Here is a 25504-nt window from a genome sequence, read left to right on the forward strand (position 1 = left end):
TCCAGAAAATTCAATTCCTGCTGTAGTGCTATGCTTTTATACTTGGGGCTAGCCTGCCATTTTGAAGCCCTAACAGTATGTATACTTCCATTTAAGGAAATATTTACAGATGATGAGCTCTGTTGGTTCATAGGCTGAAAGTAGCCTCACAAAAATCATATCCTAAGGAGGGGAGGGGGCGGTGTGGCAAGAAGGGAAGAGCAAAGCAATTAGTGTCCAGGAATGACTGTTCTAAACAGTGTGTTTGCTGTAGCCTTCCCATGTTCCAGAGCATCCATAGCTCTACATTTACATTTTCATAAAGAAAAACTGATTGAAGCCTGAACAGGCTTCTCAATCAGTTGTTTTTCTTTATGGATTTCCTGGTTGTATCCTTTGCCAAGTTTTCGATGGGTCAAATTTATCATTATAGTATCATTGATTTGTAATGGCTCCTTTTATACCAAGAGTATGTTCACATATGTTGCAAACAATTCTGTTTGTCTTTGCTTTTTAATTGCCTTGTGATATTTTTAGCATGGTGATTAAGAGCAGAGGCTTTGCGACACATCTTTGTCTCAGATCCCGTTCAGTGACATATTATCTGTGTACTTTAGTCAACTTGCTTGTACATATTGTTGTGGTTATTTCTGTTGTTCTTTTCATTTCAAAAAGGCGTAGATGTAAAGAATAAATTGAATAATGCATGTTTGCTGCAGAAACTTTGGAAAACACAGATAACTTTTTAAAAAATCATGCATAATGCCTTTACCTCTTTTTCTCATTTTCACATAGGTATGTTAGCAAGTAGTTAAGTGTTATGTTAACCACAGTTATGGATACTGTTTAGTAACAAGTTATTTTCCTACAGTATATTGCAAATACTTTTCTTGGCTAATATGTATGTTCACGTTTTCATTTCTGATTGTTGTACGGTATTCGGTTGCATAGATGTGCTATAATTTCCCTGTTTCCTTATTTTTTAATTAAATCAATTCCATTTTTAATTATTAAAAATGTTATAATGAGTGCTCCATGATTATGTCTAATAAATAGAAATTTATGCCAAAGGGTTAGTAAATCTTTAAGGTTAATCTTTGGATATTCTGTAGCTTCATCTGCACTAAGTATTATGTGTTTTCTTTTATCTTTGTCTTTTTTTGCCAGTTTGATATGTGAAATGGTATCTTATTTAAATCTGCATTCCTTTTGGTTACTACTAGCTCAAACATGTTTTATGTATTTGATTGTTTTGTTTCTTTTTTAATAAACTGCCCTGTTAATTTTTTTGCTAATTTTTCAATTAGGGTGTTCATTTTTCTTTTAAAAAATTTTTTTAGGGGTGCCTGGGTGGCTCAGTCGGTTGAGCAGCCGACTTCGGCTCAGGTCATGATCTCACAGTCCGTGGGTTCGAGCCCCACGTCGGGCCCTGTGCTGACAGCTCAGAGCCTGGAGCCTGTTTCGGATTCTGTGTCTCCCTCTCTCTGACCCTTCCCCATTCATGCTCTGTCTCTCTCTGTCTCAAAAATAAATAAACGTTAAAAAAAATTTAAAAAAAATTTTTTTAAATGTTTATTTTGATAGAGCGTGAACAGAGGAGGGGCAGAGAGAGAGGGAGACACAGACTCTGCAGCAGGCTCCAGGTTCTCAGCTGTCAGCATGGAGCCCGATGCAGCCCTCAAACCCACAAACTGCAGGATCCTGACCTGAGCCAGAGTCGGATGCTTAACCGACAGAGCCACCCAGGCGCCCCATTTTTTTTTTTTCTCATACGTTTTCAAGAACACTTATATATTGCAAGGACATTAATCCTTTATTATACATATTAGAGATACTTTCCTACTTTTTTTTAAATTGTTTTTGATTCAAGGAAAATTCTGTTTTTTAAAAATAAATACAGCCATTTTTTTTTACATTTAAAGATTATGTAGTCATCAATATTTTTTCAATTGCTTTTGTGTTTTTGTTGTTTTCTTAAAAAGAATTTCAGGTTTCCGCCTAAAATTTACATCCAAATGTAGAAATAAGCTGTATGACGGCAGCAATGTTGTCCATCTTATTCCTTGTTGCTGGCGGTGTTCATGGCATGTCATAGGCAGGTAATACATATTTGTTAAATAAATGACATCAGTCTTTAAAATTTATATCATTATAAAATAGGTAGTAGAAATGTAATTTCCTTAATCTGTTCAAAAAGCTGGGAATGCATTTTCTAAAATATATTTATAATGTGTTTTTTTTGTCCAACACATTATTCCTTTCACCTACTGAATTCTTGATTATCTTTAGATCTCAGTCAAGCATTGTTTCTGTAGGAAAGCCTTCTGTGGTAATCTGTTCACAAGGTCACATTCCAAGCTGTTAAGTTTTCCTAACACTATCTTTGGCACACCTCTAGTTTCATAGTTGTTTATGGAATTATTTAGATACTTATTTTCCCCATCAATACCAAACAAGCACAAACTTGACTTGTTTCTTCTCATCACTCTACCCCACTGCCTAGCACATATTATGTATTTAATAAGTTTTTAATTTTTTTGAGTAGGCAAATAAGTGAACAAACTGTCACAAAAATCACATGGCAAGTGTGTGCACATGCTTGATCCCCACCAAGACTGTCTTCTGTATTTTTGGTCTTTCTGTTTGTCTTGTTGTCAATTCCATCATACAAATTTAAGAACATCCCTTTATTTTTTTAATAAGGTATTTTTTTAAATGTTCATTTATTTTGAGAGAGAGAGTGAGAGCAGGGGTGGGGCAGAGAAAGAGAGACAGAGAGAGGGAGAGAGAGAAACCTAAGCAGGCTCTGCACCATCAGCGCAAAGTCCAAAGTGGGGCTTGACCCTGTCAACCGAAGCATGAGATCATGACCTGAACTCAGCCATCCCTAATGACAAACCTTTATTTTATTTTATTTTTTTCATTTTTTCATTTAATTTAACTTTATTATTTTATTTTATTTATTATTTTTTTAATGTTTACTTTTGAGAGAGAGACAGAGTGCAAGTAGAGGAGAGAGAGAGAGAGACAGAGAGAGACAGAGAGACAGAGACACACACACAGAATCCAAAGCAGGCTCCAGGCTCTAGGCTCTGAGCTGTCGGCACAGAGCCTGATGCGGGGCTTAAACTCAGAATGGCGAGATTATGACCTAGGCTGAAGTCAGAGGCTTAACCAACTGAGTCACCTAGGCGCCCCACCCTAATAACAAACCTTTAAAAAACATTTTAGTGTCTCTTAGATTACTTCCCACATACGTGCCTACAATAATTTGTCTTGGTTTTAAAGTCTTCCTGATCACCCTCACACGTTTATTCTCCCAGGTGAATTTTATAATCGTTTCTCAAGTGAAAAAATGTGTGTGTGTGTGTGTGCGCGCGCTCGCGCGCTGGTTTGGGAGAAAGGAATTGTTTTAACTTTATAAATTGAGAGATTGTGTGTTTATAATATGCAAGCTTCTTATTCAGCACTTGGGTTATGCAGCTTTTATTTGCTTGAATACTTTTATTTTCCTCAGTGAATTTTTAAATTTTATTATTATAGAGCCTGAACATTTCATGCTAGGATTTTTCTTGGATGTTTTCACGCAGGAAAGAGTTACCTCAGCAGGCTTGGGTTTGCTGTCGTTTTAAGGGTCTGCTTACCTGGCTGTCCCTTGGCTGCCACCTGAGAACTTAGGTTTTGAAATGTGCCCTGTGGTGCCAAGTGGTAAGGTTATCTGGTGTGCCAAGGGTACTGAATTTCACTGTGCTAGCCTACCCACATTCTTTTTTTTTTTTTTTTTTTCACCATGTGATTTATGGTGAACATCTCCTTTCCTTCTGGGGATTTTTAATGATTGCGGCTGATCATGATGGCAGAGTGTGTGACCAGCCTCTGAAAAAATCCTTGAACTTTGAGTCTCAAGGAATTCTGCTGTGTGAAAACACAACCCACATGTCCCTGCATTTCAGTGCTAGGGAACGTTGGAAACTTAGAGATGCATTTTTCCAGATACCACTGATGTGTCTTTTCTGCTTCTTAGTTTCATTAGTTTGCATTTCTTCTTGTGGTGTTTCCCAGTTGTCCCAACAATGTCCTCTCCAAATGATAATTCTGTGTGCGGTTTTGTTTTTTCTTTTACAATATCCCTCCAAATTTATTTTTGTCATATTACATTGATCAGATCTTCGAGAGCAATGTTGAATAATATAATTGACATCAGCAAACTTTGCTTAACTTCAATAGGATAGTGATAGTGTTTAAAATTAAATACGTTTTTTTATTGTCTTTAGCTTGATATGCTTTATTATGTTATAAGGAAGTATCCCTCAGCATCTAATTTATTTAGAATTTCATCAGAAGCACATGGTACATTTTATTAAATGTCTTTTTTTGGCATCTGTTGAGATGATCCAGGGCATTTTTTTGGTTCTTCTATTCATGAGATAAATTATTGTATTTTAAAATGTTATTTAAAAAGAGGTGTGGTGTAAGTACATATCTTGAAGATAATGCTCAGTTTCCCATTTTAAATGTTAAGCTCATCCAAAAACATTCTTACAGAAACACTTGGAAAAATGTTTGACCAAAAATCTGTGTATCCAATGGCCAGTCAAGCTGACACATTAAATTAACCATGTTGGTGTCACAGATGCTGTAGTAAACCTGACCGAGCCACCATTCTGTGAACACCTGATACTCATTTCTGAACTTTCAATCTTGTTTTTCCCCCAAACTTGGGTCACTTTCCCCTTTACATCCACCAAGCACTGCTTATTCTTCTCACTTGCTCTGGTGTAGCCACTAATTGATCTCCTTTTTATTTCCTTTGTCTTTAGTTATATATTTTGGGTATTTCATGGATGTGTGTTTTTGTTTCTTTAACTCAATGGATGGTTTTCTAGGGATAGTAAGTATGCTTTTTATTTTAGCTCTTTCCTCTTTAAGTGGTAAATATTGAATATATAGATAGTAGCCTTTATTTATTCAACAACAATATGTATTTAATGTGAGACACTGAAGTAGGCCCTGGCAATATAAACATGAGTAACACAGAAATAATTTTCTGGTAGTAGGAAACACATGATAAGTGGTTACAATACAATGTAGTACTATAGTAGAGGGCTGGAAAAGTACTTGGAACCCAGATGAAATGATCTTTTTTTTTTTTTTTTTTTTTTTTGAGAGAGAGAAAGAGAATGTGTGAGTGGGGGAGATGGACAGAGAGAGAGACAGAATCCTAAGCAGTCTCCATGCTCAGTGGGAAGCCTGATGTGGGCCTCGATCCCATGACCCTGGGATCGTGACCTGAGCGGAAATCAAGAATCAGACGCTCAACCGACTGAGCCACCCAGGCGCCCTGATAATCATTATCTTTATCAGGTGGACTCACAGAAGATTTTATCAAAGGAGTCACATTTTTATCTAGTCAAAAATGAGTAACTAGGTACATTCACAGCTGCAGGTTGAGGGAAACATTTTAGGCAGAATGAATGGAATACAAAAGTGCAGAATTATGGATGAGAAGAATATGTTTAAGAAATGTGAGAAGGTCTGTGTAACTTAGTATAAGGCTTATGAGTGGGGGAAAAGAGGCATACAAGAGGCATGCTAGAGCATAAAACACTTTGTATGCCATTTGTCTCCATAGGCAATAGTAACCAGCAGAAGTCTTCAAGGGAAGGAGTGATATATTATTTTTTTAATGTTTATTTTTTGAGAGAGAGAAAGAGAGGAAGCAGGCTCTGCACTGACAACAGAGAGCTCCATGCGGGGCTCTAACTCATGAACCGTGAGATCATGACCTGAGCCAAAGTCAGATGCTTAACTGACTGAATTACCCAGGTGCTCCCATATTTTTAATTTTTGAAGGTTAATTCTGGGAATAGTATGGATCGTGGCCTTAAGTAGGAAGAGAAAGTAGGAGATGGAATAATTAAGAAGATCATTTTAACAATTTAGTTGAGAGATATTGTGGGCTTGAATTAGGTAGTGAGGAGAAAGAATGGAACCTGAATTTTTGAGTAGGTATGTTTAAGGTCAGAAATCAGAAATTGGTTATGGTTTGGGGGAGGAGAAATTGGAGCAGAGGAGAGGTTAAAGGAAAATGAATATGTAGAAGGTATGAGGGAAAGGGAAAAGCTCATTGCAACTTTGAAGATTCCAGGCTAGAAGATAGAGTGAATGTTGATGGATTAAAATCATAATTTGGTCAGAATCCGATATGTTAGGAAAGTTGTGGAGTTGAGTGTTGTATGTGTTGCATTTGAGATGCCTGAGGAGCCACTAGAAATGCAGATTCAGAGAATGGAGAAGAGACCCAAGCTAAGGGGAGGCACATGGTCCTCAATATAGCATGAAGCCAGGTGAGAAGAGGCGATGATCTAGGGAGAGTATGTCAAGTTAAAAGGTGGCCTGAGAGCATTGTATACCTGACCTTGTACATATTTGATTGACTGATTAATTGTATTAATAATGGGCCATGTATGAAGCAAAAGAAATGGGGACATTTCACTGAGAAATCTACAAGATTCTGTGCAGGTTCTCATAAGTAAACTGTCATGTATCAAAACAGGTTACTTAAATGGAGTCCGTCCTCTATGTAGAGCTGCATGACTGAACAAGTAAGCTAACCAATATTTGATCCTCAGTTCTCATCTGTAGATAACCCAACCCTGTATGGTCTTGCTGTGTTCACTCTTGCTTCACTACAAGGAATGCTCTTTATAGTAGCCACAGAGGTTTTTTTTAATTTTTATTATTTTTTTGTCAACTACAGGTGGTATTAACCTCTGTATAAGATCTCACCTCTTTCCTTGGCCCCTGCCAACCTCTCTTACTCATCTCTTATATCTGCCCTCTTAACTCATTGGGCCCTGGTGGAGGGATCCTTCTTTTCCTCTGGCCTTAGGTCCTGTGTACCTGGTGAGTACATAATCAATATGAAATGAATGAATGACTCTGCCTTCTAGGTTTCTTGTGAGAAGTAAATGTAAAAAAATTGTGTGAAGAGCCTGTTAATGTGCCTGGTTTGCAATAAATGCGACTTTGGATCATTTTTTTTCTTTTGTTATCCACCTATAGTTCTGATGTTTGTCTATATTTTTCTATTCCAGTATACCTTTCCAACTCTTCCCATCCAGCCAACTTACTGTCTTTGGTTTTTGCAGCCCCAGTGTCCATGTGTCCATGTGTGTTGACATCTCTCTTCAGTTGACATTTGATATGATTTCATCCAATACCCTGGACTTTTTCATACATGTCCTCTCCTGGGCAACCCCATTTGTTATTGTACTTGAATAGTTGTATATAGATTCCTGGTCTGAAGGACACTGAGCATATAATGGCCTTCCTGCATGAAATTCTCAGAATGGAAATCCTCTGGGGACTGGTCCCAAGACTACCAAGAGATTCTTAGAACTCATAAAGCACTGTCTTGATCACATCATTATTTTGTGAATTTGGAATCAACAGTTCATAAATGGTAGCCAATACTTATTGAACACTAACTCTGGGCCAGAGTCCTATGTACTTTACATACATCACCTCACTTTGTGAATTTGGTTTTATTAGTATTTCTGTGTTACACATACTAACTCGCCTAAGGTCATGCGTTTAGTGACTTGAAAGTCAGGACTTCGGCCCAGGTGGTCTAATTTCAGATTCCTGCACTCAACTATGCTTTTGTATTCTATAGTGCCCCCGTAACAGTTTCGGGGTCATAGAGTTAATGTCTATTCTTGAGTGTTTGATTTTAAATTTAAAATAATATGCAGTTACAGGTTTTTCTTTTTAATTTGAATTCCAACGTTTCTTTCCTGCCATGTACCCTACCATTTCAAGTCTCATTTCACTTATGGTGACTACTGTTAACAACATTTTTAGAATTTTTTTTTCTGTATTGTAAGACTTTTCTTCTTAACCTCTTAGTGTGATTCTCCTCTGAGCTTATGTCTTCTGAAAAGTCAGCTTCTCATGGTTAGTTGGTGAAATTAACTGATGGTTGAAAGACTGTCTATCACTTGAGTTGACCCTTAGAGAAAGATGTTGCACCTCTGTCCCAGGCAAGCTTCTAAAATTAATTAAATTCTTACTTGATTGGAACCCACTTAGTTTCCGAAGGAGACCTATGACAACTCCAGCCTGATGAATTCTTCCAGTTCCCAGGATTGAAGCTGTTACTTGACAATCCACATATGACTGTATCACCTTGATGTTCAGAAAAAAAATGAACAACAGGCCATCCTGGCTAAGGAAATGGGGTTTGATGCTCTTTCCAGTGCCAGAATCAAATGTTTTCTGAACAATGTGAAGAGATTTGTTTCTCGGCCCTTATCTTTTCTCTACTTGTCTATTCATGAAGAACTATAATTTTTAATCAGGAGCCCAAAAATACCGCTATGGAAGTGGCCATGCTTTTCAGCACGCAGCAGAACATTTTCCTAAAAAGTGAGGTCACCAGAAGCATTGAGCAGAGAAATCCCAGATGGCACTAATATTTGATTTCATTTTTAGCACGCTCATATTCAGCAGACGGATTGGAAAGCTGACCTCTCTGACACTTCTGCATCACTGCTTGCTACTCCAATTGCCTTTGCGAATGTTTTTTCATAAGGCTTCTCCTGGTACCTCGGAGATTGATGCCTGGTCTCCCGCCTGTGTTATGCTTCATTACACCAAGCCTCTGTGTGGTGGAGAGTTGCTGTATTCTATAAAAGGGGAAATCCTAGCTCATCAGTATCTCAAACTTTTCCTACACTCTCTCAAATTGCTTGTAACATCTTGGAGAGCACAGTCTTAGCTTTCCGGTGTACCTCTGATTTGTATCTGCTTTTTAACTTGTCCATTTCTAATTTTTCTGTTTTCTTCTGTGACATAAATTATGAATAATATAAAAAACACCTCTAGGAGTGACCAAGTTTGACTTTTTCCAACAGTCTAATTATATTAAGGTGAATATTGTTGAATTCCTCCTTGTACTGTTGCTTTGGGGCAGAAAGAACAGACCTAGGCTGGAGTGTCTGACTCTGCTGTTTCCTTTATTTTAGTGTTAGCCTCAGTTTCCTTGTTTGTAAATTAGTGATGTTATGAGCGCTGAGTAGTTAGGGTTGGTGTAATGAACATCGTGTGGTTGTCACAGTGTTGGCACAGAGTCACTTTTGTTATTTTTTTATGTTACCTCAGTTATGGTAGTTTGTGGTATGCTTAATGTATTTTTTGTATATGCACAAAATAGAAGTAAAATATAAAACATAATAATTTTGTTTATTTTTTATTTGGATTGCATGGGAAGTGAATTGTTAAGGAGGAAGTTTTTAAACATCGGACTCATGTTTTGTTTCAAGAAGTTTTATAAAACTACTTTATTCACTTTTCTAGATCATTACACCATCCACTTACCTAGAGATGGCCTCTGTGGGAATGAGGCACCCTTTTCTCTTTCCTCCCGCCCCCTCCATCTAGTTAATATTTCAGTGACGTGGCTAGCGAATCTGTCATGCAGCATGAACATCCAGCATGTTTTTTTGTGTTTTTCCTCGCAGGATGACCCGTGTGGCCATTCTGTAAAGTTCAGTTCTGAGGAGGAGTAGTTTGCTTAAATCCTTACGTGTTGCTGCTTTGCACACAACCAGATTTTGGTGCATATTTTAATGCAAAGCCTACTTTTGGCTTAGAAAACATTGCATATTTAATAGCTTTTTTGCTTGAATCAGATCTCTACCCAAAGTAATGCTGATGAATCTCAGTTTTAGATGACTGCTATTTTGTTGTGAAACTTTCTTGAAGAAGTTCCTTCTTTTCCTTTTTATAGATCGAACATAAGGCCAGACTACGCAGACTCCAATTTCCATGAGTTCAAGATGCACACCTTCAGTCGGGTTACATCCTGCAAAGTCTGCCAGATGCTCCTGAGGTAGGCTTGCCCAGTCCTGTTTCTCAGTTTAAAGGAGCTGGTGTAATTGCTCAGTGTCTCTGACTTTTCTAATGTACCAGCCAAAATGTTCTCAAGTGGGGAAATTGCCTTAACAGTTTCGAGTCAGTAGATCTTTCCTCAGCCTTGAACCTAGGAACTCCCTTCCAAGCCCCAGGAGGCCCCGTCCCTCGGCTAAGAAGACTTCACAGAGTATCATGTTCCCTCAGTTTCTTTCTCGTGCTTGTGCTTTCCTGTAGGCAGAACTTAGCACCTTTTAACATATCACCCTCTAATTTTATCTTTCAGAGGAACATTTTATCAAGGCTATTTATGTTTTAAATGTGGCGCGAGAGCACACAAAGAATGTTTGGGAAGAGTAGACAATTGTGGCAGAGTTAATTCTGCTGGTAAGTCATGTTTATTGTTGTCATTCTGTTCTTAATTAGGACATAAACCTTGATAAACATAATTAAGGCCTAATTTACTCTTAATATGTGTTTATTGTGACATACCTGCTTTTGAAACTATCATTTATACGGACAATTAGAAAAAATTGCTTGAAATTCCTGTGACTTCTATACATACCTGGGGGGCAGAGGCCTGCAAGGGGGCCTTGGCAGGTTTCGTGTCACCCATTTCATTCAGCCCAGCCCCTGAATCTCAGTACTGCTGTACAGATAAAGCCAAAGCACACAAGTGGAATAAAAAAGCCAAAAAATTATTTTTCATTTGTCTTTAGTCCTTAAATTTCTCCCTTGTTCTCTTAAATATTCAGCTCAGAAATGCTAATGATGCCAGAAGTAAACATCATACACACTAATTCATGAATTAATGAATTGAATACATTGTCATTTTGCAGCATTCAACAAAGAGCATATATCCTTTGGATTTCATGTAAATATTTTCCCCTTGGTTTTTAAAAATAATGCTCCATGATTCTTACATGAGCCAGTTGCTAAGGCTGTTGGCAATTATGCATTCAATAGCCTTTTGCCTCTCCCTGCTCCTCTTGGGCTCTCTTCCTTCTCTTTCTTTTCTGGCCTCTTTATTCTTTCTCTTTCTTCTTCTTTCTCTTTGTCCTTTTCCCCTGAGTTTCTCTTGTGTTTTATCAATAAGACCTTTCAAAATCAGTAAAACTTTTTGAACAGAAGAAAGGGATCTTTAACAGCTTGAGTTCAAAAGGTAGCCATGTCAACCTTTGATTTTCCCAAAGGAAAAGGTGGACATTGAATTATTTTGGATAATATGAAGAAGAGTGAAACAGAGAATAATAGCTCATTTCAGAGCTGAGTTCAGAAAATGGGCAGTTGTAGAAAAGGTGTGAATTCCATTAGAGACTAAGATCACAGCACATTCTTCTCACTTTGCTCCTTCGGTGGATGGTTTTTAAGGTTCCCGTGAGCCATGAGCTCTCTGTGCTAGGCATGGGCAGCCGTGAGAAGGATCCCAAAGTTAGGTGAGCACCTGCACTGTGCCTGTCTGGTTAGGGCCCTCTGCTGGGTCCTTCCTGCACGTACCTGTTCAATCCTCAGAACAGCTCCTCCCATTTTCTGATGGGGATCAGAGTGTTCATGCAATGTGCTCAAAGTCTGCTAAGACAAAGAGACAAGATTAGTACCCACTAATTTTTCTGAAGGTCAGGAACAGTTTACAGAGTTGTAAAATATAACGGAAGTGTTATATATTATTATTGTTATTCTTTAATTGACCATCTGATACAACTTATCACTTAAATTTTTGTTGTTCTGTCCTTATTTGTCCCCTCCTTTAATCTCTTTGAGGACAGTTAACATATTATATGTGCATGGTAGGCTAATGTGTTTTTGTAAACCCCCCAGCCCTGTCTTAGGAGTTTCAGTCTGTGAGGAATATAAAATGATCTCATAGTTGGCATGGTTCTTGCATTCTACTAGAAGAGTATAGGACAGTAGTTGAGAGTCAAGCAGAAATGGTTGAAAATCTCGCTCTGCCTTTTGTTACCTACATGAGCTTGGGAATTTTACGTAAACATTCTGAGATTTTGTTTATGCTTCTGTAAAATGGAAATTAGAGGATTCTCGTGAAGATCAAATGGAATAATGTTGATGTTATTAACACAGTGCTGGGCACAATAAAAACTCAGTGTTTAATCCATGGTGCTGTGATGAGAAGTCAGGTTTTTGTTTGTTTGTTTGTTTGTTTTGAAAGGGATGGCCTTAATCTGTATTTTTGCTGCTGTTTTTATGATGTGAAGAAAATGTGGATAGAAGAAATAGCGAGCACCAAACTTTGAAGTGATATAAATAAGTGATGCTAAAGGACTTCAAATTTTCAACTTTTACTTAAAAAAAAAAAAAAAAAGTCAATAGGAAATAGTTGGGAACTCCTGGTCAGGCAGATACAAGAGTGGTGCATTCCCCGTTTGTTCCTCTGTCACAGTTGCAGCATCCTCTGCCCTTCACTGAGTAGCTCTGGACCGGGAGACTGTGTGTGATAGCAATAAGCCCATGAGCTCTGGAGTCTTGGTCTGGTTTGAATCCCACTCCAGAGCTTACCACCTGGGTGACTTACTTAACCTTCGTAAGTCTTTGTTTCTTCCCTCCTAAGGTAGGGATAATTACACCTAGCCTTTAAAAGCCTTTTTTTGGGGTGCCTGGGTGGCTCGGTCAGTTAAGCGTCCGACTTCAGCTCAGGTCATGATCTCGTGGTCCGTGAGTTCAAGCCCCGCGTCAGGCTCTGTGTTGACAGCTCAGACCCTGGAGCCTATTTCAGATTCTGTGTCTCCCTCTTTCTCTGACCCTCCCCTGTTCATGCTCTGTCTCTCTCTGTCTCAAAAATAAATAAATGTTAAAAAAAATAATATTTTTTTTAAATAAATACAAAGTCCCAGGTACAGGTACTGTTTTATCACTGCTGTCAACTCATTTAGACCTATACAGATCCTTTAAAGTTGGCATTGCTGCTGTTCTTACATAGGAGAAACTGAGGCATAGAGAAATAAGTATCTTGCCTTAGTTGCTTAACCAACAGAGTGAAGAAAGTCCAAGCAGTCCAGCTCCTGAGTTTGTTCTTTACCCCTGAGTTATGCTCCCAGTCATGTGAATTAGTGGTGAGGATATATGCCAAATGTGATAGATGCACAGTGCCTAACCCTTGTAAACAACCAGAGTAAAATCATGTGCTTGGTTTTTGTCTAAGAGAGATTTTCCAATTTTTAATTTTTTTTTTTTTTTTTAGCAAAAACACTTCTGAATTTAGTTAAATTAGTAACTACCAAATATGTTTAGGTTTCAGTGCTTTGAAGTGCTGTGAGAAATTCAGGCATCCCCAGGACCATGCCTGCCCTTTCCCCATGGGTTGTCTCAGAGCTGGAAGATTTAGACACCTTCAGTTCCAGGATCTCTTATTTTAAGATGAGGAAACTGAGTCATAAAAGTATGAAAACAAGGTAACTAAGAATAAGGCTGTTCATGCCCTGCAGATTATAGATAATGGTTATTTACAGCCATATCATTGATTAAAGGTAGCATCATCCTCTAAACTCTTATATAGAATTCATCGTACTCAAAAGCAGGAAAAAAATTTTAAGCCTCTGTCTGAATTTACTTCTTGGAGTTTTAAACATTATTCTCTTGCTCTCTTGGTTTTCTGCCTTGCATTCAAAGTTGTCCTGCATTTTCCTGTTTTATGCAACTGTGTCTTATTCTCTCTTTCTATCCTTTCCTGCTCAAGATTTCTAAGAGACTGATGGCATTGAATGCTCCTAGTCTGTTAATTAGTGGTGTGAGGTATTAAGAACCTGCCCAGGAGGCTGCCCTGTTTTGCCTCTAGATTAGCATTCGTGGGTAGCCCTATGACTAAAGGGCCATGCTTATCCTGAGTGAAGAGGAATCTGATACAGCTGTCAGCAGTCCTCCCCCTCACTCCCAAAGAGACGCCCTCTAAAAGTTGGAAGTTATGACATCCTGTTCTCGAACCCACCCCTTCCTGCACTGTAGTAGGTAGTAACTGCACACAGAGTGTGAGTTTGAGCTTGGTGAGTGTGGTAAAATAGGTAGAATTTTGAGGACATGGGCAAGCTAGAATGTATGGGTGTTTCCCAGCTAGCAGAGAATCAACATTGGCTTAGGTTTTGCACAGAGGACGCTAGTTCAAAAGTATAGTTTTCGATGATGGGTATGACATTGGGGGAAATGTGGATGTAGGGGAGGAGGGCAGGAGGGAGAACAAGATGTATCAAGGGCTGGAGAGCTAGTTTACTTGAATGGGGCTTTTTCTGGAGAAGAGCATTTCAGGAGAACTTGACTTGGGGGAGTGGGGTCAGCTAAATTTAAACAGCTAAATTTAAAGCAAGTCAATGGTATTGATTTAAAGCAAACGCAAATGCTTAGATAATCCAGGTTCCCACATAAAATTTTATCTTAGGTGATTTGAGATTGACCTCAACTTTACAGAGCTTTATAATTCTATTGCTTAATGTAGTCTAACTATATTCTTAGGAGACAAAGAGAGTCTGATAGGCTCAGTATGAGTCAGGAGGCTACTTGTAGCTCAGAAAGCTGTGCCCAGTAGGAATAGTTAGATTAGAAACATTGGGTAGTTGGGGTAGAAGGCAGTTCCAGAAAGTGGATCATGCCATTTTCTCTCAACGTTGGTCCAGGCAGAGAAGGGGGACTAGTTGTACAAAATGACATGGTAGCCCAGGAGTTGATGAAGGTTAGAGAATCTTCTGTTCTACTTGTAATTGCCAAATACACTGGTCATCACAATCTAGGCCTTACCTAATTTGAGTTTTCCCTATTATTCAGTACTCTTAACCATTCCCCTTGACACTTTCCTTCATATCCTACCACATCCCCATGCTGTCCTTTAGCTATCTGATTAATTTCCCTGGCATTAGCTATAACCTACACCCAGGTAGATAAGTCACTAGTTCCACATAAGGCTTTTCTCCTGAACTTTGGATTCAAAATTTCTATCTTCTTCTCCCATCTCCTTTCCCAGGTGTCCTGCAGTGACCTCAAATTTCACATGTCTAAAACCAGCCTCGTTAGTCATTAACAGAGGATTCCTCTGCCTACTCCTTGTCTTAGTTAAAGGTCCAGCATCCATGCACTCACCTGAACCTGGATGTGCGCCTTGATGTGCCCACCTCTCTCATCTTCATTTACTCACCTATTGTTCTTAGCTCTCCTCCTAAGGCTCTCTAGAACCCACTGATAGGGTATTGCTATAGATTAAAAAAAAAAATCTCAGTGTCATTTGTTTGGACAACTGCAAAAGTCTCCTAACTCCTTGCTGTCAATCATACTCCTTCTATATGATTTCCAACATGATCTTCATTAAAATCAATTCTGATTGTAAGATTCTACTGCTCCCTATACCTTCCATTCCTTACAGAGTAGTGTCCAAACTTCAGTTAGACTGGAGCTGCTCACTGATAAGAACCATACTTAAGTGATGCCCTTACCTTTGGAAAGCCATGGTAGGTGGATGAGTGAGTGGACAGACAGTGACAAGTATGAGTGACAAGTGATGAGTGGCTGACAAACAGATGGACAGTGTAATGAGTAGAAGTATAGCACTAGGGTTTCTGGGCTCTGAGGATCATTATAGTGTTGGAACCAGAAACAGGAGGCTGTGGGAGATTGGACAGGTTTTGATTCTGCCCTTGTAAAGACTGGAGCCCAACTCGATGAAGGATAAGTGAAATGAAAACCTTCTCTGAATCCCTGGCTGGTGCTTTAAGAATTGAAGATAGACTTGGTAGGACCTTTGCATTCCTTTCTAGTATTTATGCAAGGAAAGGCTCATGCTCTGTGCATCAATCATCAGGCCTTTGACAGTGGAGCCTAGGTTAGGTTAATAAGTAGCGAGGAACAGAACCATATCACAGAACACCTGAGGACAATAATATCTCAATTTCTAGGGAAGTATACTCCCTGATCCAGTCAATCCCATTTTCAGAATTCTTGCTGGGGTTTTACTATTTCCTCTCCTTGAAATGCACTCCCTTTTCTCCGAACAGTTCCAAGATCTATTCTTCCCTTACTTCCTCTACAAGCCCTTTGCCAGTCATTTAACCTCACCTTAGCCACCCAACAGTAGTGTGAATTAATTTGTTCTCTAATTAGTTTGTATGTAGGTTTTATGTATTTGCTGTTAAGCAACTAAAACACTCCTAAAATACTTCAAATACCATTGGGTTTACTACATAAACATTGATTTTTCACACATGCACTCTTGGCTGTGAGTTCCAAAGCCCTCCAAGGTAGCTCCCTTCTAAGAAATGGCTTGGGGATCCGAGCTGGTTCCATCTTGGGACTTTGCAAATTCAACACATGGCTTCCCAGTAGCTGTTCTTAAAACCTCATAAACTGAAATGAATAACACTTTTTTTCCTTTTAATCACACTGTATTGGTTAAAAACAGTTACATAGCCTCAACTTAATTACATGGGGAGGTAGACAATGTAGTGGAATACATGGACGGTTTGGGCACTTTTCATTTCCTCTAGTAGAGTATGTGTTCATTCCTGTAGGGAATGTATTTCTCATCTTTTGTATTCATCCCTTAGTACCAAGTCCAAAGTCAGGATGCTTAACCTCAAGTTGTTATTCCCTTTTCCCCAAATAGGGATATCTCTGCTCCAATACAATCTTTAATAGTGTTGGATGTAGCTAGACACTAACCAATCAGCATGTGAAATAGCTCTTAGGCATTTCTTTTTGTGGAACTTAAGTCTTATTTGGATGTTGTCTTCCCTGAATTTAGAAACCTTTTATGTTTCTTGCTCTGTCACCCTTAAATTTACCTAGTTTTCATTCATCTTTGAAATAATTACTTGGCAAAAATGCAGTGCATTTCTGAATGAAGTAAGTCATTTATATTAATATTGAACTATGACAGATTATTAACTCAAGTGCATTTGAAGTATTTTAAAAAGGTGTTTTTAGTTTTCTGTTTTGTATTTATAAGACAAACTGTGCAACTTAGAAACAAATTTGAAGGCTGGGTGATTAGTTTATGTCTTAACATTTGAGAATTTGCATGGATATGAAGAGCAGGCAATTTCCCTCTCTCATTTTCACTGAACTTGAGTTGATGCCTTCACATTCACAATGGCAACCTCCATGATCAACACGTACATGGCCTCTGAAGTGTGCTGCCAGAACTTTCCAACCTTAATAATGAATAGGTATGGACTCCATTACGTGAGACTCTCAACAAGTCTCTGCAGAGCTGATGCAATTCTAGAATGGCATTTCTTTCTCACAGCACACCACCAAGAGGGTCTAATCCAAACTGCGACCTTTTGGGAGCACTTGTGTTTTTCCCCTGCTAAACCCTTCTTACTCTGACTTTGATCAATATAGCTTGCTTTGCAGCCTCTCAGTTTAAACAAAGAAAGTCGCACTGGAAGGCAAATATTGCTGGAGCAGAAACTTCGGTTTAATGCATCTTTTCCTTTAGTGGGAATGCAAGCCTCAGCTGCTCTAATATTTAACCAAAGCAGGTCCCCATTTGCTTCTCTGTTTAATCGTTCTTTTATCTAGGCTACCTCCTGCTCCTGCTGCTGCTGCTGCTATAGCCATTCCTAATTGGAAGGAAGTTGCCTTGGTACCCTAATGGTTTAAACCTGCAGGATTGTTACCTAGAACCTCCACCCCAAAAGGCATCTGAAATGCCTTTTTTATTAATAATAGTGCAGTATTTTATCATAAGAGGTAAGCTCTTAGAACATAGTTTTATTTCAGCCTTGTGCCACTAGGCATTTTATCAGATTGCTTTTACATGAACTGAGACTTGGTCATTGATTTCATTACCAAAAAATGACTTTGGTTCTACTTCATGACTTAAAGCCTTTCCCATAAATTAGCCCTCTTTTTTTAATTTACCAAGAAAATTTTATTCTCATGGTTGGTTATTATTCCTTCCACTTAACTATTTGGGTGAGTTTAGTGACATACTAATGATTATTAAAGTAAACTGGAAAATATCATGTGGTCTGTTAGAGCTCTTGAAAAGACTTGAAATCAAAATCTCTTTCCAAGTATTTAAACTTTTTCTTCCTAATATTGCTATAGATCTGAGTGGTGAACTTAACATTTGTTTAACTTCAAAATTTTATCAGTTCAACTGTCTTTTAGTTTTAACGTTTGACAAAAATAGCATGTTAGCCATGATGACAAGGCGCCTTCAAAAGCTATTCTGGTTATTACTTTTCTGTGGCCTCTTTTGAGACCAACCGTCTTACTGGACATTGATTTGTTTAGTCTTAACAAATAGAACTTCAGATAAGAGAGCAAATTGTGTAATATTGTATGCTTTGAGAGCCCCTTGTATTGGAAAAACAAATATAATAGGACTGAATTTTTTGTTTAAACAAATGAATTGTAGTAAGTGAATCTAAAGCCTCGGTGGAAAACAATTCTTTTACACAAATATGCACATTGAACCCTGTGCTGGCATTGAAGATGGAGTTCTGCAAAGCCTCCAAGCACCTCAGTAACACCCCTTCTCTGAATTACATTAAACCAGTCGGGACTTGATGAAAGAATGCAAGGTATAAACCCCTTGAGGGCCTGTGAGTCACCATCTAGAAAGGCTCTTGAAAGGGTAAGAACATTTTATAGTTTGATCAATAGCAGTCTGAGAATAGGCTGCGGGGTAAAGACAAGTTGAGGATTAAAAACTTTGGGAAACTTGAAGAATTGAATTACACTCCTAAGGAAGTTCCCAGGAGAAAAAAGAGAGGACAGAAAGAAAGACTTTTTCATCAGATCTCAAGCAGCAACCTTTCTGTTTGGTCAGAATTCAGCTAAAATAGATTTGATGGTCATCAGACCTTATTGTCTTGATCTTGATGCAGAACTGTGACACACAAAGTGTTTTTTAGGGACCCAAGTACCTGCCATAGTAGTTTTGGGTACATATCAAGAGGAGATTGAAGATGTGTTGGAGACTTCAAAATTAAAGCAACCTTTCCATAGAATATTTCATTGAAAGAGGCCCTTATTCTATTTTTCTAGCCAGAATGAGCCTTTACTTTGAAAATGTATGAAGCAATTTTGGCAGTTGGGTCTTTCTCTCTCATCACTGTTATTTTAGTATAAGTTAACAAGCTGTTGCATTAGTATGGTTATCAGAATTTAGATTTTGTTTATAAAGGAGGCAAATAGTTCAATGCTGTGGCCACTAGGGTAAGTACAAAAGTAATAAGATAAGCATTGCTGAACTTAAAACAGGTTCTAAGAATTATTTCAAGACCTTTGGGTTTTGCACTATTCTTAGAAGATTTACAGAAACCTACTATGACACAGAAGTAAATAAAAGCTGAGACTTTTAAGAGCCACTCTGCTAGACTCAGTGTGAGCAGATCAAAGTGTGAACTTCTCCATACCAACTCTATGGAGGAAGTGGGCCTCTTTCCTGGGTGACAGGGTATAGAGGGTAGATATGGTAGCCATGAGGACAGGAAGTGGTGGCAAGGAAAAGGTAAGCCCTAAATAAGAACTCAGGTCCTTAGAGTTGGAGTTACATCCAGCACAAAGCCTCTTTTCCATTTTTCCTACTTGGATTATAATGAAGAGGCTTTGTGTAGAGCTGTTCTTAGTACATTTAATCAGAATTACGAGGAAAGCTGATGAGACATCAAAGAGAGAAAGCAGGAGCCAACAGGAAGTGCGTAAATGAAAGAGGGAGATTGGGTAAGGTGGTCAGCCCAGTCTGGATTGCTTCTGGCTTTGTACCAGTCACCTGTGTGCCTTGCTGGGACCTCTCACTCTCTTGAGTCCTGTAATAGGTGCTTACTCATGCAGGGAGCTGGCCACATTGAACTTACACACTACATAACAAAATATGAAGAGCCTGTCAGTGAGAGTCTTCTATTCCTAGATCTTAGTTTCTGGGTAAAGAGGCACAAGTGTCTGCATAGTTAGATGACCACCTTAGATGCCATCTTTTCCCCTTTCTGAGGAGCAGCCAGATGACCCTTGTGGACCATAGTGTCTCGCTTACTGTCACATCAGCGATCATAGGTTTTATACAAAAATAGAATACATTTAAAACATGCTGTAAAAGACCTACTCACAAGGACATAAAAATACTTATATGCAAATAGTCAGAAAAAAAAACGGTAATTTTGAATTGAAGTTAAGTTGCATATTCGCTTATGAACACTGAACCCAAAAGATCTGAGGTTTTTCCGTTTTGGAGGACATCTGGAAATAGCCAGCCTTTCTCAGTCTCCTTAGATGGAAAACTTAAACTCCTCTCCCATTTGGTGCTTCTTGCAGTTTATGATTCTCAGTTCAGGCTCTTTCTCTAACGCACCAGTAGGAGAAAAAAAAAAAAGTAGTTTAGGGCTATTCTGGAATATAAGTCTTTCTGGTCAAACCAGCAAAACAGGTGTCACACCTGCTGTTAGGAACCTAAGTTCACCTAACCTGGGTTCTTAGTCTTGACACAGCATCCAGCCCAATGGTACCTATAGAGACCCTTTCCACAAACCTCTTAGGCAGTCTATCTTCTGAAACATTGCTTATTTCTAAATGAGGAAAATAAGTGAAATAGCTTTCTGTCCAGGAATACTCCTTTGTAAAGGCCAACTTCAAACCTGGCAAAGATGCCTTCATAGAAGGCAGTCATTTGTGAAAGCTGGTGGCGTGGGGCTTGAAATTGACAGAGGAGTGCACACGTAACTTTTCTATGGAAAGGTGACTTTGGTCATGAGTCTTCCATTTGCATTAATCAGAAGTACTCTGATTATAAAACAAAACAAAACAACCTTCTGTTCCATGCCCCAGGCAGCTTCCTGTGTAAAGCAATCTGTGGCAGCTAGTCAGGTGTTCAGGTTGGAATTTTCCCCTTGAACTCCGGTTGTGGGACTTCTTGTATGGTCTTACTGAAACAGCTTACAAAGCTCTCATTTAGGCCTGTCCTTTCTTTTCTGGTGTTTCCCTCAGTTTCTTCTTTTTCTCAGATCCCTCTTTAGAAGATCATTTTGGATGGGAGCAGTCAGGCATAGACTCAAAATGACAAGGTGTTTGCCATCACAGCCTGGAAAAGCAATAACGTGTGTAGGTGCTCTTGGAGAAAGGAAGCATAAATATCCAGCAGGTGTCCACGTGCAGTATGTTGCCTTTACTTTCAGAACAACCCTTCACCCTCTGCCACTGTACTCACCTGCAGATCTCCGGGTCCTTTACAACTGTTAGTCATTTTCAAGAACTAAAATGTAATGAGTAGATTGTTGTTTCTGCTTACAGACGAGGAAACTAAAGATGAAAGGGAAAAATTAGCATTGGAGTCGAATCCTGTCAGTTTTTTATTTCCATCTTTAAATTAAACTGTCTTTCCCCCCAAAAATTAAAAAAATAAGAGTTACAGCCACTTAATGAAAAAAAATTCATATGCAATACTGTACAGTGTTAAATTCACAGTTGTTATACTCAATGAAATACCTTTGTAACTTAGTGCGTTTAGACTTAAAACTAGGTGTGTTGAAAGGTTCCCACCTAGCTTTTTCTCATGCATGTAAATTTAGTGCAAGCCTCTGTTTCAAGGAGCTTTATGTGGTTGGATTGACATTGCTTAATCAACAATTGAAAAAGTTAAGCATAACCTAGAAGTCATTTAGAACTGTGAGTCACTTTCCTGACAAGCCAATAAGGCAAGAGAACCTGGGTTGCAAAACAATTACTAGCCCAGCCTGAGGGACCCTGGAAATATATTACAAGTATTAGTTAGGGAAACAAAGCAGCAGTGTTTTACCAAGCTGCAGAGAACAAGCTAAGGTTGCTAACTAAACAAAATAACTTTACACTGACAATGCCAATTTTTACATTTGTTTCAGAACAAGGGACGCTCAAACCACCGGAGGTAAGATTAACATTTAAAATTTTTTTATATAACTTTTGCATTTCAGGTTGTTTGTTAACTTAAGCAGGCTTGAGCTTTTAGAATGCTAAATGTGCGTCTTAAAATGGATAGAAACAGAGCTAGAGAAATCAAGTGCTTATGAATTAAATGCACAGGTTAAATCAGAGGAATTTTCAGTCACTGTCTGGAGATCTTAGGTAGAGGGAAAATGTGAATATTTAAGAATGTGTGTGATATGGAACATCATACTTAGGTACTTATTCAGGTAAATTTCAAATACTCTAACAACGTGTGGCCCTAATATCGGGATACTTTTCCCTAGTTTCCTGCAGAATTCCACAAAACCCTGAGGTTTGTAAAAGTTAATGCAACTATATTCATTTCTTTGGAATAAATATCTTTGATCCTACTAGTACAGAAGGAAGGTAGCCCTCACCCCAGGGAGTTGGTAGATGTGTCCCTGTCATGAAACATTGCATGGCTGCCCAACATTTGCTAGTCCTGAAAAGTTCTAACAGTGTTCATCTCAGAATGTGGTTTCATGTTTCTAGTAGTTGTCTATTTGAGCACAAACATGATTTGTATCATGTCTTATTGATCAAAAGCAAGATCTGATAGCATTTTCTTTCAGCTTAACACAGTTTAAGGTCTAATGGCTTAGAACTGTGTGATCCCTGTCACCTCTCAGAATAAAGGTATTTAAAAAAAATATGAAAGAATGAAAAATATGACAGATTCCACCGTTGCCTTGGCCTTTAACCAAAAGTAGCAGATTTCTCATCTGACCTCCCAAAAATAATATCATGGAGAAAATTAAAATATAAAATGTATGTGATTGGTTATGTGAATCAAAAGTACAGTAATTTGAGAATTTCAGAGTAAAAGAATGACAAAAAAAAACATTCTATACAAAATTATTTTAATGTAATAATTATGTATCATTAAGGGTGGTATAATATTTTTTAATAGGCTGGCATTTATATTGTGAAAATAATGAAAAGCACAGTAAGATTAAATAAGCAATTATTTCTGCTTCTCTTTTGCATAAGCGCATAATTTGCACATATAGGGTATCAAGAATGTGCTATGGGGATGCTCATATGCACTTCTTCAGTGTTTCAGTTAAGAATTTTAGTCTAGAATCTAGATCAAGGAATATCATAAAAATAGTTTATGCAGGCTTTTCTAGGGCTAAAATTAATTAATGTGAAACTTCTTTTACTGTTTAGTTGTCAGGTCAGATTTTTCATCAGGACTATAAGGGTGCTGCCAATGAAGATTTTGGAAAGTGGCCTGCTTTCTCTTATTCTCACACTTCCTTAGATTATTGAGACAGAACTCTGAACTTGAACGAAGTATTACTTTACATTTACCCTATTACCTATATGTATTATTATTTTTTCCAAAGAAGATGATTCACTTGATTTTATTTAAGTAATGTGAAGTGGGTGTATTTACAGAAAGTGTGCTAATAAGAAGTAGTTAATAATTTTCACATGATACTAAATAATTCTCTCCAAGCATTTTATCCTTTTAAAAAATTACACGGAAGCCTATTATGAAATGAATTCATTCTCACGTTGACTTTTTTTTAATGCAGCATCAGTTGTTTTGCGACTTGCTTAAGTATTGAATACAATAAGTGCAATTTTTATTTAATGTGTGATTCTGCTCATCTTTACTTTGGATGCATAATTATAGTAAGCTCTTATATTACCCAGTCTATTTGGAAACCTTAACTTGGTTTAAGGAGAAATGTAGCAAAAAAACGTTAAGAAGCATCTTTCACTTTATGCTTTTCCACCAAGACTGTGTGGAGGGTGGTTTAATTCTCTGAGGCAGATGCTTGTATGATGTTCAGGAGTCTTCCTAGTAGTAAATAATAAAACCCTTTTGTAAGCTCTGTCATCTGTAGTTTCCCCACTCTTGAAGTTCTTTCTCTCCATATACCAGTTTGTAGTCCTATTCTGTTCCCCTTTCAGTAGCTATGATTGTGACTTTGTAATTTTTAATTTTACACTTTATTCTTAAGGTAGGTCAGTTTTTAATAGCTACAGGATCTGTAGGCCTTCATGAGTCCCCTTCATGTTCATCCCATGTTCTATTCTGGAGTGGGCCTTCAGAAGCTGCCTTCAGCTGTGGGAAGTAAGATTATTATTACCTATCTATTTAACACATATGCACTCTAAATCCATTCCTTAATTTGGTGTTTTGTTTTTTTTTTAACCTTTAAAACTGAGGAACCAAAGCCAGTTCCATGGCAAATGAACCTTTTGCTTATTTTGTTGGTAAAATCAACAGAGAATTAAGTTTATCCCAAGAGGCAAGAAGAGATTCTTGGATGATAAAAGTATTTCTTTTAGAGAAAGACAAGGTAATGGGTAATGAAGCAAGAAATAACTCAAATGCTTCTAAAATTAGGTTGGTTGGTTGTCCCCTCCCCTGCCCCTTCTAGTTTGATCAAAGAAGATTGAGAAAGTTCTAAAGACGATTTCTCCTGATCTCATGGGGCTGCATTTGACAGCTCCCAGGGATTGCCTCTAGGTGTGCACTCCTGTTTTCTCTCCTCTCCCTGCTAGGGACAAAAGCTCTGTCCAAGCTTTTGAGAATATAGGTGGGGGAGGGGAGTAGGTGGGATGGAATATGACAGAATGACAATTGAAATTAGCATTTTAAAATTGTTTATGGTCTGCTAAATATTTACAAATTTTTTTACAATGTAAAATAGTTTTTAGATGCTTTGTTTAAATTTTTTTTTAATGTTTGTTTATTTTGGAGAGAGAGACAGAGCATGAGCTGGGAAGGGGCAGAGAGAGAGGAGGACACAGAATCCAAAGCAGGCTCCAGGCTCTGAGCTGTCAACACAGAGCCCGACATGGGGCTCAAACCCACGAACCCTGAGATCACAACCGAGCTGAAGTCTGATGCTTAACCAGCTGAGCCACCCAGGAGCCCCTAGGTGCTTCTAAAGTAAAATAAATCTCCAAAGGCATTTGGTATAAGTAGCTGAAAAAAAATTTTTTTTCAATACAACAAATCATAATTACACTCATTCTTCCTGTAGAAAAATTTGTTTTCGGGGTCACTGATTTTTCAGGAGAAAAAACCTAAAACATAAGCAGTAGGGCAATAACTTTAGAAAAACAGTTTGTAATTTGTGTGCATGTAAACAGTCAAAATACCATGAAGTTAATAGTAATGATGATGATGATATTATTATTGTTATTATCATTATTAACAACAACAGTAAAGTTGTCACTTAACTGTGTGGCCGGAAGTGTTCCAGGCATTTCACAGGACTCATTTAATTCTCACTACAAATGCTGTGAAGTAGGTGCTATTATTATCCCCATTTTATAGGTGAGAAAACTGAGGCACAGAGATGCTCACAGTCAAACAGCAGGTGCCAAGTGACAAGGTCTGAATTGGAACTCAGGCAGTCTGATTCTAGAATCCATATTCTTTTTTTTTTTTAATTTTTTAAAATATTTATTTATTTTTGAGAGAGACAGAGTGTGAGCAGAGGAGGGGCAGAGAGAGGGAGACACCAAATCTGAAGCAGACTCCAGGCCTGAGCTGTCAGCAGAGAGCCTGACGTGGGGCTTGAACTCATGGACTGCGAGATCATGACCTGAGGTGAAGTCGGCCGCTTAACCGACTGAGCCACCCAGGTGCCCCTAGAATCCATATTCTTAATAATTATACCATGTTCAGTCTCTCTCTCTCACTCTCTCTCTTTTGGATACAGTGTGCACACGAGCAGGGGAA

At 38.2% G+C, this 25504-nt stretch overlaps 1 protein-coding gene across 4 annotated transcripts in view; it reads left to right on the plus strand.

The window, feature by feature from the left end:
* The window catches only part of VAV3 (vav guanine nucleotide exchange factor 3), a 358747-nt gene that overhangs the window by 224237 nt on the left and 109006 nt on the right, over window positions 1-25504 (plus strand). For all 4 annotated transcript variants that reach the window (XM_049616683.1, XM_049616684.1, XM_049616685.1 and 1 more), the window contains 3 exons: window positions 9773-9874; window positions 10181-10281; window positions 21711-21736. In XM_049616683.1, coding sequence (XP_049472640.1) covers window positions 9773-9874; window positions 10181-10281; window positions 21711-21736 — 229 coding nt within the window. The remainder of the gene's footprint in view (window positions 1-9772; window positions 9875-10180; window positions 10282-21710; window positions 21737-25504) is intronic.

Source organism: Panthera uncia (assembly GCF_023721935.1).
Source record: "Panthera uncia isolate 11264 chromosome C1 unlocalized genomic scaffold, Puncia_PCG_1.0 HiC_scaffold_4, whole genome shotgun sequence".
NCBI lineage: Eukaryota > Metazoa > Chordata > Mammalia > Carnivora > Felidae > Panthera > Panthera uncia.